Source organism: Podarcis bocagei (genome assembly GCF_964188305.1).
Source record: "Podarcis bocagei genome assembly, chromosome: 6".
Lineage (NCBI taxonomy): Eukaryota > Metazoa > Chordata > Lepidosauria > Squamata > Lacertidae > Podarcis > Podarcis bocagei.
In genome coordinates, this window is record NC_138130.1 from 22,048,714 (window position 1) to 22,064,208 (window position 15,495).

The following is a 15,495-nucleotide window of genomic DNA, read 5'->3' on the forward strand; positions in this document are numbered from 1 at the left end:
CTATTCTGATACAGCAGAAGCAGGTTTATTAAGTACAGTTGTACCTTGGTTTTCAAACAGCTTAGTTCTTGAACGTTTTGGCTCTCAAACGCCACAAACCTGGAAGTGAGTGTACCAATTTGAGAAATATTTTTGGAAGCTGAACATCCGATGGGGCTTCCAATTGGCTGCAGGAGCTTCCTAGAGCCAATCAGAAGCCACGCTTGGGTTTTGGAAGTCAAAAGGACTTCCAGAACAGATTCTGTTTGACTTCCAGGGTACGACTGTATACAATTATAGAGTATTCTGTGGTACAGTTAAATAAAGAAATTTACAGATATCGACTGGTTTTTTAAAATGCAGGCACTAAAACATATTACAATGTGTTAACAACTTGTTTTCCCCTTGGAAAGGTATGAAAAGTCAAACTAGTAAGCTGTTACTGAATAAGGTCAACACAGGAACAATGGAACAGCATTGATCCTGCGTACATCCCTCAGTACCACACAACACTCCAAACAGAATGTACTTGGCATTGTTCGAAATTAGCCAGGCACCTTTTGCACCTGTTTTTTTGACCACTTGTGACCAAGTGAAGTGGCCTTGTCACCAGGATGGTGCCTGACATCTCCACCATCTGAGGATCATTGGATGTGGAAAAGCTTCCACACACTAAGACCCCAGCCTGTAGAATTCTATCAGTTTTAATCTGCATAATCAGAATGAATTTCTGGAACCAAAATGCTTTTTCTGTGCAGCCTGAGCAGGAGCAATCACCAAGAAAAAGAAAAAGTCGGAATAGGCCAATAAACATGTGGACTGTCCATGGATCAAGTGACTTTTCTCCTTTAGGTTCTCAAAGCTCTTAACCTAGCTCAAAGTTGTCATCTGAACTAGCCAGATGACATTCGGTCATTTGAATTTTAGCACCTAGCTTATATATCTGAGTTTTTAACTAAGTGGGATAGTACCTGTACATGGGATTTGTGTGACTACACTGTGTGACCCATGGAGGATGTATAACTTGGGTTTCATAGTCTTGCTTTAAAAAGCCAAATGGTCCAGAGCTACCTACTGGGACATGATATACACTCAAATACAAAGATCGATGTTATAGAAGGAAGAGAGGATACATTCCCCAAATCAAACAGCAGCAAAGGGAACCTGTACATCGGCTCACCTACGTGGCAAAGGTGGCTCTTCCTACTCATCAGGCAAGGCCTCCTGACTCAACTTCCCCCAATGATGCAACAAGTTCCTGAGAAGCAACTACTACTTGCACCAAGGCTGAAAGATGAACACAGATATGCTCTATATATTAAAGCAAGTCACTGTTCTGATTCCAGACCTATACCTATAGTATGATGTAAATATTGGCCATCTAGGTGCTTCTAAAGATTAGCAAGCACAGAGCAGGTACTGCAGTCTTTTTCATTAGACCAACTTGTCTCTCTCATCTACTAGGTAAAAAACCCTTCGGCAGCACAAAAAGCCTGGATGCTGAGCAGGCACTGATTCCATGTCGCAAACAGCCTAAAGCAATGATCTGAAGGCATGCAGTAAGGCAGGGCTTTTCTACCTTTTTGAGTCCACAGCACCCTTGACCAACTAAATTCTTTCTGCAGCACCCCATAGCAGCTCAGGCGCCCAGTTATGTCACAACTTGCCTGCAGAGCTGGCAGCCTCTCACCCTTTTTTGAACAGACCTCACCTGGAGTACTGTGTCCAGTTCTGGGCACCACAATTCAAGAAGGACACTGACAAACTGGAACGTGTCCAGAAGAGGGCAACCAAAATGGTCAAAGGCCTGGAAACGATGCCTTATGAGGAACGGTTAAGGGAGCTGGGCATGTTTAGCCTGGAGAAGAGGAGGTTAAGGGGTGATATGATAGCCATGTTCAAATATATAAAAGGATGTCACATAGAGGAGGGAGAAAGGTTGTTTTCTGCTGCTCCAGAGAAGCGGACACGGAGCAATGGATCCAAACTACAAGAAAGAAGATTCCACCTAAACATTAGGAAGAACTTCCTGACAGTAAGAGATGTTCGACAGTGGAATTTGCTGCCAAGGAGTGTGGTGGAGTCTCCTACTTTGGAGGTCTTTAAGCAGAGGCTTGACAACCATATGTCAGGAGTGCTCTGATGGTGTTTCCTGCTTGGCAGGGGGTTGGACTCGATGGCCCTTGTCTTCCAACTCTATGATTCTATGATTCTACCCTTCCTTGTGGAGTGTTCCCTCAGCCTCCTCTCCCCTCTCCTTGGGAGTACTCTGGGCAGCTGCTGGTGCCTTCCCTGAGCTATGAGCCCCCCCCCCCGCCCCAAAGATAGGTGCCTCCTCACACTGCCCCACAGGGGCCTGGGACTTGTTTGTCCATTCCCAAGGACTGGCAGGCAGGCTGGCTGAGCTCCCTCACCCACTTGCTTGCTTATTCCAAGGCACCCAGCACCGCCTGGCCAGCACCAGAGGCACCATTTGCCTGGGGAGCTTGTAGCCACGGCTGCTGCAACAAACAGCTGTGCAAGCCTTTGGGAGGCAGAGACACAAGAGGGAATCAGAGAAGAGAGGGAAGGAAGGAGGGACAGAGGCCAGTGTTGCCCACAGCACTCCTGACTATCATTCAGTGCATTCCAGCACATCATTCAATGCCACAGCACAACAGTTGAAAACCACTGCAATAAGGGACTGTGATTCTGCTTTTCTTCAAGAGGTTCTGCATACCAAGGCTAGACGCTTCTAAATAATGAAGCTCACCGAGTTTTCAAAATAGCATAACGCCCAAGAATGCTGCAGAACTGGCCTCAAAAGGCCTTTCATGAAGGCGTAGGAAAGAGCCAGGGAGGTGATCACAAAAAACAGGTTTCATTGCCAGAACAACTCTGGCTTCTACTCTACTGCTCAGAAGGTATGCAATGAGAGTAGAATTTTGACAGATTAAGGTTGCTTGTGCAACACCCAACTTCCCCTGTTCTAGCCTTAACACTTCTGTGCCGATCCCTGGCTTAAATCGGAGAAAAGACCGTGGAGCATCCAGCATAATGCAAATTGAAATGCAAGCAATAAATAAAATGCACATGGCATTCACATGGTGCTATGAGACAGAGCTGGTGACATTCAAGCGCTATTACCTACTATTAAGGCTGAGAACATGTTAATAATAATAATAGTAATTTTATTATTTGTACCCCTCCCATCTGACTGGGTTACCCCAACCACTCCGGGCAGCTTCCAGCATATACAAAAACATATACATTAAAAACTTCCCAACACTTCACATCTGATGGGAGGGCGTTCCACTGGGTGGGCGCCACTACCGAGAAAACCCTCTGCCTGGTTCCCTGTAGCTTCACTTCTTGCAGCAAGAGAACCACCAAAAGGACCTCAGAGCTTCCTAAACAAAGGAATCCTTGCGGCTGCTGCATTTAACACTGGCAAGCCCTGACTACCCATGTGAAATGGAAAGGGGCACTACAAGGCAGAAGTGCATATGCTGATCTGGTACATTCTGGGTCAATGTCTGCTTTGCAGTCAACCAGCGCTTTCAGAGCCAAGCTGGGGGGAAAACGAAGAAACCATGCCTGTGTATATACAGCAAGCAGAACTATCAGCAAAAACAAATCTCTCTCTGCAGTTCCCTGAAAGAATTCCATCAAACCTATCAGCTGGCCTTGCGGGAACTGCCCAACTTTTGTAACCCTGGCCTTGAGCAACAACTAGGTCACCAAATCAAAAGAAAATACCAGACAGCTCTGAGGAGACTTGTGATTCCACATCCTAATAGCTGTCAACTTTTCCCATTTTTAAAGGGAAATTCCCTTATTCCGAATAGGACTCCTCGCAAGAAAAGGGAAAAGTTGACAGCTATACGTACAGTAATGTTGCAGAAGAGTCTGCCGCACAGCCCAGAACAGATACTGCCAGAACCACCACCAACCCAAACACTCCCCACCCAAAGCTTCGCAACCCAAGACACCAATGACTCCATAGGGAAAATAAACAAATAGTATAGAGGTCTGTAAGCCAACACTGTGTGGGTGGAGTCCTACTCAAGCAATGGGGCTGCCCCTTTCTCAAATCCTCCCTGCAGGCTCCCCGTACCTCCAATATCTGTTCTGGAGGGGGGGCCCAAACAGTTTGGAGCCGATTTCAACAATGCATGGGGGAAAGGAGAACGGTTTGTTCCATCGCACAAGCAACGTTCCATTGGATACAGTTCATAGCATAACAACCCCACTTAAGACATTCAGTCTACAGAGAGGGAGTGGCACCTGTGACAGGTAGCAGGGCCCACAGGGAAGATGTTATGAGTGTGGCTATGAAACCCGTTCGAGCCTACTGCCCACTGGCTGCAAATCATTTTGGAAACTGCAGAACTGGTCCTATATGCCTCATCTCATGTTGATCACCTCCATGACATTCCAATGGACTTATGTATTGGGGACTCCTAATCACTTATGGGAGGATGGCCCAACGAGCAACCCCTGAGGCCTTTTGCAGAGCCCCTCGGCAATGTTCGATGCCTCCAGCCCTTGCTCTGCCTTCGCCAAGGTGGGTGAGTGAAGTGCTGGGCTTTAAGAAGGGGGCCCCCAGAGTTTTGCCTTCCCAAAGTCAGGGGGGGGTTGGACTCGATGGCCCTTGTGGTCTCTTCCAACTCTATGATTCTATGATTCTAAATCAAATTAGTGCTTTCCCAGCTTTGGGAAGGAGAGGGCTAGCCATGAACATATGGGAAAATAATATCTGGGATATGGCAATGTCTGAGCATCGCCAGACACAGGAGGGCAGACAAATTCGAGGCATAACAAACAGACAACTTTCAAGAAATGTGGACCCCTTTCTTGAACTATGTTAATGACCAAAAATCAAGACCTTTCCTATATCAACTGCTCAATATTCTCCATGGAGGGGTTACGTTAAGTACTATGTTTGAATGTTGAAAGTGTATGTAAAACAAACACCATTATATGTACTGCTGGAGAAGTGTTTAATGGTTATTGTATTTGTATTTTTTAAAAACCAATTAAAAATGTGTTTGGTTTTGTTTTTAAGGAGATAGGAGGGCTCTAGGACCCTACCAGAGCCTGGCACATTGCTTTGGGAAGGCACAATGAGGGCCTTGCCAAGGCACTGTGTGGCCCCTGGGTTCCGGGTCAAAGTACTCTTGCAGCCCACTTGATGTGAAAAATTGAGCCACCCTGATTTATGAAGAAATCTCAATTTAACACCTCCCTGCAGGTTCGGATCTGCTAAATCTGGATTAGCCAAGATTTATTAAGACCATAAACTACTAGAAGTTTGTGCTCTCACTCCTCCCACGAAGATCTATATCACAATTACTAATTGCTCTGCGGCCTCTTTCTGGAATGTTTTCAAAGAAGGGTTGTGTTTCTTTCTTTCATTTCCTTTCTAAAAATATAAAATTACACATATTTGTGTAAGCTTCCAGAAGCCATGGAAATAATGTGAAATGTAAACCTAAATGTTTAAATAAAATGCCCTTGGAGATTGGGGGGGGGGCAAAACGAAACCATGATATTGTAGTTTTTCTCGCTCTTTTTGGCCATCAAGAGTATCACTGACATTTACTCACTTGAGATATAGAAAACCGATCAAGATAATCATTTCTGATCTATAGCATATTATGCATTCTCACCAATACAGAACATACAGTAGCATGACAAATGATCATTCAGCAGATTAAAACGAAAAAAGAGGTATAAGCACAATCTATTATACTGATCTGGGAAGTGTTGTAGAAACCACTCAAACACTGCAGAGGAAGGAAAGACGATGCTAAGTCTACAGAAGTCTGTGGTTTTGTTAAATGTTTTGTTTCATCCCTCCCCCCCCCAATATTGGATTTTCCATTGAGATTTTAAGCTCTGTGTATTATTTGTAAGCCTTCTTGGTTTTGGTTTAATGAAAGATAGAATAAGAATGCAGTAAACACGGGACAAGGAAACAATTTTATTGCATTCTTTAAAATACAATACTTTTTTCAGCAAGATTTCATTTTCCTGTTTTTGAACTTGCTCGGCTTTTTAGAAGAAACACGTATTTGAGTAAAGTCTATTGGTTTTAATCACTCTATGGAAAGCTAAGGCGAAGGGATTGATAAAAACGGCCAGTTTTCTGTTGAATACAGCTCTAATCTTCCATCATCATGGCACCCAACACATCAAACCAACTCACTATTAGATGTTCCACCATCTAAGAGCCAGCAGTAGTTTAGACAAAGTTCAAGAGCACGCCATCCAATCATATTTCCGCTCTATTTTCACACTATCATTATGCTTTGAAAGACTTCGCAGGCATATTCTAGTTTCACATGCATGAAGGCCTGAGTAAATATGTCTCCAAGCTATATCATTCTGAGGCAATCATCATCAGTGACACAAAAAGAAAACCTTGCCAAAAACAGTTCCTCATTTTGGTTTGCTAGCATCAAAGAGAACCAACTTCTATACATTCAGATGCAAGCACCTGTACGTAACTCATAAAATAAATATTAAATTGGTCCCAAATGGGGTGGCCAGATTCCTAGCTCAGGTTCCATTCAGAACTCATATATGCAGCTCATGAAACAGCTGCATTAGCTGCCAGTTTATTTCTGGGTCCAATGTGAGTAAGGTGCTCACACTAGTGTTCAAAACCCTAAATAACTTAGGACCCAAATATGTGAGAGATCACGGCCTTCTTTACAGACTCTTGAAGGAATGGGTTGTTAAGAGCAGTTGTTAAGATCAGCAGCGGTAGGGAAGTGTCTTGGCAGTTCCACTGTCACTACCCAGGGGAGGGCGGTTTGGGTAAGGGAATTCTCTGTGGCAGCCCCTAAATTGTGGAATTCCCTCTCCACACAGGAAATGCTGAAGATGCACTTATTTTATCTGGGCCGTTGACACCTGAAATGTATATTTTTAGAATCCACCTTACTTAAAGTAAGAGATTCTAACTTACTTTAAACTGTTTTTACAGTTGTGTTTTAAATTGCTGTAACCTGACCTGGGGCCCTGGAATGAAGGGTGGGCAACAGATTTTAAATTATATTATTAATGGTGACAACTAGTATCCGCAATCTAGTTAAGACTTCCATGTTTACATATTTTCTAACTGAAATACATGAGTGGAAATCAGACTAGACTCCAGAGCCTAAAAGCTGCTTCCACGTGATTTTGTCCAATTCTCCTGTCATTACATCCCAGGCCTCCCTGGGAGTTCAAAAACCTGAAGCTTGGGGTGCCAAGGGGATACGGGGAGCTCCACTGGAGAAGCAGCCAAGCATTCTCCACTGTGCAAATGGAATTTCACTGGCCCAGTTCCCAGTGCCAGGCAGGCAACTCTGGATAACATAAATTTTTGAAAAATTATAACCCCCTTTTCACCCTCTAAGTCTCAAAGTGGCTCACAACAGCAACATAGGTAAAGGTAAAGGGACCCCTGACCATTAGGTCCAGTCGTGGCCGACTCTGGGGTTGCGGCACTCATCTTGCTTTATTGGCCGAGGGAGCCGGCATACAACTTCCGGGTCATGTGGCCAGCATGACTAAGCTGCTTCTGGTGAACCAGAACAGCGCACGGAAACGCTATTTACCTTCCCGCCGGAGCGGTACCTATTTATCTACTTGCACTTTGACATGCTTTCGAACTGCTAGGTTGGCAGGAGCAGGGACCGAGCAACGGGAGCTCACCCCGTCGCAGGGATTCGAACTGCCGACCTTCTGATGGGCAAGTCCTAGGCTCTGTGGTTTAACCCACAGCGCCACCCATGTCAGCAACATACAGAACACCTAATTTAAATATAAATTAAAAACTCAGAAATTCAAAACCTCAGAAATTTAAACAAAACACTAGAGTAGAGGCATCAAGGATATCAAGCAATCAGTGCCCTCTCTTTGGCGGGAGTTTAGCTTTGGTGTAAAAAGAAAGAGTGTTTCTGTATAATATCATACGTAACACACACACACAGCCTCCAGGATTGTTCCATTTTACAAAAAAAAAAAAGGGTTTACTTTTATCCATATTCAACACATAAATCAATAGCACTTCAATATCTAAATAAAGAGACACTATGTAACTCTTTCAAAAAAAACCTTATGGAAAAGATAAACAATCCATTTAGTCTAGTACTCAAAACATCCTTCTTCTGCTAATCGCTATTCTGTAATTTCACAAATATATTGATTTGTAAAACGTGCATATTTTAAATAAGACAATTCAACATAAATCCTCTTACCTTTAAATAAGATCCATAGTATTTGGTAACATATGGACTGTCGCACTGACTCAGCACTGTAATCTCTTGTTGAATGTCTTCTATTTCATCTTCGGCTTCTTCAAGATCAATAATTTTTATAGCAACAACTTTCTGACTTTGATTGTCAATTCCTTTAAAAACTTCACCAAATGAACCTTTGCCGATCTTCTCCAGCTTTGTAAAGAGCTCTTCTGGATCTGCTTTCAGATTCTGCAGAAATACAGAAAAGAAAAACAACACCTTTGATTTTATGATTCTGAGTTCTTGAAGGCATGTCCACTCAGAAGTGAGACTTGCTCCCCAGTAGCATACACAGGATTATGGCGTCAAATAATTTAATTTACACTGCAGATCTCAGTTCAGTACAAATATTCTAAGTTGACAGTTTAAATACAATCATTTCAAACAAACATGGGAAGGCCTATTCTATGTTCAAACTATTTGCAAACAAGTTTTCGAACTTCAATTTTGTAATATTCTCCTTCCTAGATACTGAGTCCCATGTGATCTACCAGCAAAAGCAGGGTCGTCCCTAAATGAAATTCCAGAACCCCAATGTCTAAATGAACCCAAAATTTCCATCGTGAAAACCAAAGTTCTATGCTAACCACGAGGTAAAGAATAGGACGATCTGCGCTTAAGAATTTGGATTTATAGAGCTGTTGCAGTTGAAGGGTTGAAAAATTAAGGTGATTTCGGCAAGTAAAATGTATGCTGGTTAAAAGTAATAGGGCAGAAAGGAGGGTGATCTTAGGAAGACAAGTGTGTTAGAAAGGCAGTAATTCCATTTTACTCATTATAATTCCATCCCCCAAGTTACTAGGGGCCGAATCTAGCTTACACTGCCAATGTATGCTGCCATACTACATAATATACATTATAGTGTATATAATGTATATACATATCCTCAATATAGTGTCCTCCAGATAATTTGGACCACAACTTCCATCAACCCCAGCTAACGTAACTTCCACCAACCCTGAATGTTGGCTATCAAGTTGAGGAAAGCTGAAACAGCCTCACATATAGGATTGTTGCTGCAGTTGTAATGCAGTGCATGTGTGCATCATGAGAACTTTGTGCTGTGCAGCTTCAAACAATTCCACCTTTTAATAACAGAAAAGCATAGAAATGGCTGACATCGTTTACAAGGCACATTTAAGAAGCCCACATGTGCTTGGCCATAACGCATGCAGAGAAACAAAGCCCCAAGCACCATCTGGATCCTTCCCCTTCAAATGACTGGCTTCCATGATGCCCAAACTAACCTCAAGGTATCACAGTATGCGAGATGAGGGTTGATGCATTGAGATCAAGCAAAGGTATGTATAGCTTGTTTTTAGAGTTGACTAGTAGCAGACACCACAACTACCCTGGGCAACTGTCAAATTAACTAATTAATTTATTAGAACTCTGCCACATTGTCGAAACTACTGTCTCTGAGAAGAACTCAGTTCTTCCTAGAAGGTCAATGGAACATTGTGCTAAATTTCATGCAAACTACTACTCAGCAGTAATAGAAACTGTTGATGAAGCATCTAGGATTAGCTTTAAAACACACATTACATGGCCAGAGAAAATAGAAACTGTTTTCTACCAATTTTCCAAAAGTGACAAATCTGAATATGACTAAAAGCGTTATGATTATGAGCCACCCATCTGACCGGGTTGCCCCACCCACTCCGGGCAGCTCTCAACAAAATATTAAAAACACCCAAAAAATCAACCATTAAAAACTTCCCTGAACAAAAGTTATCTGTTTGATATGGAGGGTGTTCCACAGGGAAGGAGCCACTACCAAGAAGGCCCTCTACCTGGTTCCCTGTAATGTCGCTTCTCACAGTGAGGGAACCGCCAGAAGGCCCTCAGACATTTTAGGACATTTATATTCCACATCATGGGACTCAAGGTGGTGTACTAGGCACCAACGAAGCCTGCTTACTTTCTGCAAGGCCTTCTTAGACTATATCCTGGGACCAATCTTCTATCCTGTTCAAAAATAACAAGGGCCCATCAAGTCCACAATATAAGCACTAACCACACAAAGAAGAGTCCCAAGGCCTGTTCCCTCTCCCCCAGCAATGTAAATGTACCACAAGACTAGGACTGTGAAGTTTCTATATACACCCCCCTCATATTCCCACTCATTTTTACAAGTGGCTTCCATAAGAGTATGTATATAAATGCCAAACTGAACATTTCTGTTTAACTATAGAATAACTAGCTAAGAGTAACAGAGCTGCACACAAACATGCTAATAGGAAGGGGGCATATGTGCTTTCTCTGGGGAGGCAAGTTTTCTATTACGAACAGCAATAAAGTTTTACATTTTCAGCTTTACAGCAGAGCTCTACAGAACCAGAGTCGCAGAACTAACTGAAAGAGCTATTAAAATTGATGAGAATGTAATCCTTTACTGTGTGTGCTTTATTCAAGCTTATAATTAGCCTGCAGAGCATATGAATTACTCCCAGGCAACTAGGCCCAAAAACTTTCTAAAAGTTGGGGTTCTTTTTGGGTTTTTCCCCAACTACAAAAAAGAGCAATCGAACCAAGATGGTGTTTGTGTGTGTGTGTAAAACTAGTTTTTGCTAACTTATTTCCAAGACTCATAGTTTCAATAACGTTACCAGCCCTAAAGGGATATGGATAATTGACAATACAAATTAGCGTTAAGACAAACAGGTAACCAACAAAAACTAGCAGTGAATTCAATACCTAAAATACATATAGAAAAGCAAAACACAAACAAGATTATTATTGTTATCTGATTTTAGCAGCAAGTGTAGAAAGAGGCATTTCTGAGGATTGGTTAGAAAAGAGATACATTATATTCGGTGAAATTTACAGTATTTGTGAGGTCAGTGAGAATGCTAAGATTAAGACTCGTTACAGTAAAAACTGTAATTGTATTGGAACAGATATGATCAAAAAGTTCCTATGGAAATATTGTTATCTTAAAAGAGGCGTAATTTCCTTTTGCCATTCAAAACAGGATGATTAATTTAAGGGAAAATGTGCTTAGATTATATATTGTCTACAGTTATCACTATTTTCGGTTCCCTTTCCATGACAATGTGCCAGCACATGAACTATAAAATGTATGCTTTGCAGATCTAAATAGGGTTTCAGAAAACACAAATCTAGAAAACAGAGCCTCCGAGTTTAACCAGGAAATTCTAGTGTTGCATCTTGGCCACTCTCTTGCACCTGGCCCCTGCAACTCTTGTCTAACCTGTTTTAGTCAAGAACTTCACCAGATTTCAAAAGGAGGAACCCTATCCTGCCTAATCCCCTGTGTCCTTTAACCCAGCTGATCACATGATGTCAGCACCCCTACAGGGCTTCAAATGACTTCTCTCCAGTGGTTCCCAGTAGCTGGTCATGAATAATCCCTTGTTACTCAACAACCTCCAAGACCTTTTCTGAAACAGATGTTGCCCTCCTTGCAACGCACCACTTATGAAGCAGCTCGTCAAAAGCAGTACAAGGCAGCACCCTAACATCATTTCTATAGGCCCAGTCCAACTTGTAAAAAATGCCTCCTCCCTTCCAAAATCTATTGTCCGTTTTGAAAACACTTGAGGATTGACTGCTGTTCCTCAGCTTCTTTTAGTCCCCTGTATTCAAACCCCTTGCATTTTTGACCACCTGACTTGCAATAATAATAATAATAATAATAATAATAATAATAATAATAATAATAATACCCACTCATCTGGCCGGTCCTCCCCAGCCACTCTGGGCGGCCCCCAACAGAATATTAAAAACTCGGTAATACATCAAACATTAAAAACTTCCCTAAACAGGGCTGCCTTCAGATGTCTTCTAAAAGTCAGATAGTTGTTGATTTCCTTGACATCTGATGGGAGGGCGTTCCACAGGGCGGGCACCATTACCGAGAAGGGCTGCTGTCTGGTTCCCTCTAACCTCACTTCTCGCAATGAGGGAACTGCCACAAGGCCCTCGGCGCTGGATCTCAGTGAACGATGGGGGTGGAGACGCTCCTTCAGGTATACCGGGTCAAGCCGTTTAGGGCTTTAAAGGTCAGCACCAACACTTTGAATTGTGCTCGGACAGAGCTGCAAGGCATGCATGTATATAAACACAAATGCACCGGCAAACGCCATTTAGAGCTTATTCTATTTCTAGAATCTGCAGTGGTACCTCTGGTTATGAACTTACTTCGTTCCGGTGGTCCGTTCTTAAGCTGAAACCATTATTTACCTGAGGCACCACTTTAGCTAATGGGGCCTCCCGCAGCCGCTGTGCCACCGCCGCGCAATTTCTGTTCTCATCCTGAGGTAAAGTTATTAAACTGAGGTACTACTTCCGGGTTAGCAGAGTCTGTAACCCAAAGCGTTTGTAACCTGAGGTACCACTGTAATCTCCATTCGTACACAGATACTAGGGGACCAGCAGCCTAACACATACCTCAAGGAGTGCCTCTCTCCTCATGAACCAACCCAGAACCTGCACCTGAGGCCCTTCTTCAGACTTACTCTCCACAGCAACTGTGCAGGGTGGCAACATGAGAACAGACATTTCCCACAATGGCTCCACTTGTGGAATGGCTCTCCCCAACGAAGCATGCCAGGAGTCATTGCTGTGCTTCTAGGTGCCAGGCAAAACCCTGGCACCTAGAAGACCCAGGCTCATGGTTTGTAATTGCCAAAGCAGTTACTGTGGCCTTTGTGGGACTTATCCTTTAAGTGGTGTGGGTAGGACTTGTTCCTTTTAAATTCAGTGCTGGAATGAGTGTTTAAGGTTTTGTTTATTGCTGTTTTTACATTATTTCAATCCCTTCCGTTTTTATTTTTGCAGTGCAAGTTGCTTTGAGGGGCCTGGGTGCAAGCGGTAACAATCATAGCTACAACTCACATCTGTGCTGGAATCTATTTACTAAATGAGCACTATTGGTCTCACCTGTCCCTGAGATCTGACTGTCCACAATAGTTTTTCTTTGTTTTTCTCTTGCTATCAGTCACTTACTACACCCCTGTTAACTCCTAAGTGTCTGTGCCTAGGAAATGCCAAGCAAGAATTAAAAGAACTCTGGGCATGTCATTTTTGAGCATGTCGCTTAAAAAGGCTCACATCTGCCACTCACGAGTACCAGTACTAGAGTTTCCTGTAGAAGCAGCCTCCCTCCATTCTAGAGGGCAGTAGCTCACTCTTCCTAACCCTGCTTGCTCTTTTCGGCTTCTGATTGGCTCCAAAGCCTCACAAGATCCAGAAACTCCAGTGTACTGGGAAATAAGTTTGCATAAAAACCCTCAAGCATGATATGTAATGCAGCCTTAACACTTTACCTCATAATGATGGGCTTGTAGTCTCAGCTGTGCCCCAATAAAATATACCTGCTTGTTTCCAAGTAGAGAACAAGGAAGCACGCTTCTGCTTCCCATTTTTGGCATAGTTACAGAAGAAAAGGCAGCTCAACTCTCGGGCCCCCTTTCTAGCCAAGGCACAGCCAACCCATTCAGATCTACTGCGGCCTGCAAAGAACAGAAAGCTGCAGTCTGGGTTAGTTCTGCTACTCAGCTTGGCTGAGAAGAAAGTTCTCTCTTCTTGTGTATGTAGTCACTTATCCCTTGGTCTGGTGAAACACAGGCCGCCTTCCCTCGCACCACTTCTCCTTGGTAGGCCATAGCAACACCAGGCCAGAATAAGAAGGCCTACATGTCTGCCACCACTTCCTGGGATCCGGCAGGCCATCAAAATGCAGCGCTCTTGAGTTTGGAAAACCGGACTCGCGTCTCAACATACAAAATAGGAATGCCCATCTGAATTCACAGCAGAGTAGTTCTTCCCTGTTTTGCCACGCACACTCAAAGAGATGTTATTTTATGCTACTTAATGCAAATACTACGACACTACAGATGCAAAACAAGTTTCAAAGAAGTTTTCCAGAGAGATGGAAAACTCACGGGTAATAATAAATGAGGCCAAAGACGGACTCCTTCCTTAAAGCATGAAAAGAATTCCTGAAACGGCTAGTATTTTAAATACTGTACAATTAAGTCCCACCCCCCCACAACAAATATTACTTCAAGGAGGCCATATATGGATTTTGCTAACAAACAAAAAAATAAGGGAGAAAAACTTAAGGTAAAACTCGCTAAATCACACTCATTCACTCTCTGTCTCTCACACACACCCCAGCCAAAAAGTTACCTCTTTGTACCTTTTTATAAACCTCACACAGTACCTGACCCTTACCCAGATGTGATGACCATGGTCATCTATGTGCCTTAACTGTAGTGGATCAGAACATGGGTTTCTTGTGAGGGGTGGTGGTGTTGTTTCTAAAGGGAGCCCTTTAAAAGATCTTGGCCACAGGATACACACCTGCATTACTGCTAGCCGCTCCCAGGTGACAGCAGAACCCAAAACAAATTAAGGGTCGCCCCTTTATTTAAAACAGCAAACTATCCGAATTGTACCTTGAGCAAGGCACCAACCCCCTCCCTTTGCAAGGGGCAGCCTGAATAGTTAGCAGAGCAGGAGATTCTTAAATTTCAGGGTCTTGGGTTCGAGCCCCACGTTGGGCCAGGAGATTCCTGCCCAGCAGGGGGTCGGCCTAGCTGACCCTCGAGGTCCCTTTCAAGACTGCATTTCTAGCAGTCTGTCCCCTCAGCCCCCCCCCAACTGCTCATTTAGACGCTCCCTCCAGCTCCTTTACAAGTTAGCCAGGTTCACCCAGCCCCCACCCTCACCCAACCCAATGTTAGCACCCCCGGGGATGAAACAAACCCCTGCGTACCACTAAATTAGCCAGGGGGGAGGAGGAAGTGTGTGTGTAACAGACCGAGCCCCCCCCCTTCAAAAAAACCCACCTCCCCCTCTGCGTTCCCATTTTGGAGGGGCCTCTCGGATGCAGTTTGAAGCCCATGCAGGGAGGTGGGTTAGGACGGGGGGAGAGCCCGGAGGCGGCGGCTGGTTTCTCACCTGCATGCCCGGCAGGCCAGGCTGCTGCACCGGGGAGTGAGCCATGATGACGGAAGCGGCAGAGGCAGCGCTGCTACCGCCCCTCCTGCGCGCGGGCCCCTCTCCTTTCCTCCTCTCTTGCCTTCCTTCCCTCCTCCTCCTCCTCCTCCTCCTCTCTCTCGAAGCAGCTCCAGGAACGGAAGGATTCACCTCAGCCCCATCCCCAGCCAGCACCCGCTTCCTCCTTCCCCCTCGTGCACCCCCAATCCACCAGGGCTAGGCGAGCTACCAGCCGACTACGGAAGGGACGGGCAGGCGGGCGGGCGGGCGGAGG

The 15,495-nt window shown here is 44.1% G+C and overlaps 1 protein-coding gene across 1 annotated transcript in view; it reads right to left on the bottom strand.

Annotated features, from left to right (window-relative positions):
• STK24 (serine/threonine kinase 24) overlaps positions 1 to 15,490 on the bottom strand; it is a 39,741-nt gene extending 24,251 nt beyond the window's left edge. The window contains exons 1-2 of the mRNA XM_081198521.1: positions 15,183 to 15,490; positions 8,211 to 8,441 (exon numbers count right to left, since the gene is read on the bottom strand). Of these exons, the coding sequence (XP_081054647.1) occupies positions 8,211 to 8,441; positions 15,183 to 15,227 (276 nt within the window). The 5' untranslated portion in view covers positions 15,228 to 15,490. The remainder of the gene's footprint in view (positions 1 to 8,210; positions 8,442 to 15,182) is intronic.
• Between the last annotated feature and the right edge of the window lie 5 nt (positions 15,491 to 15,495).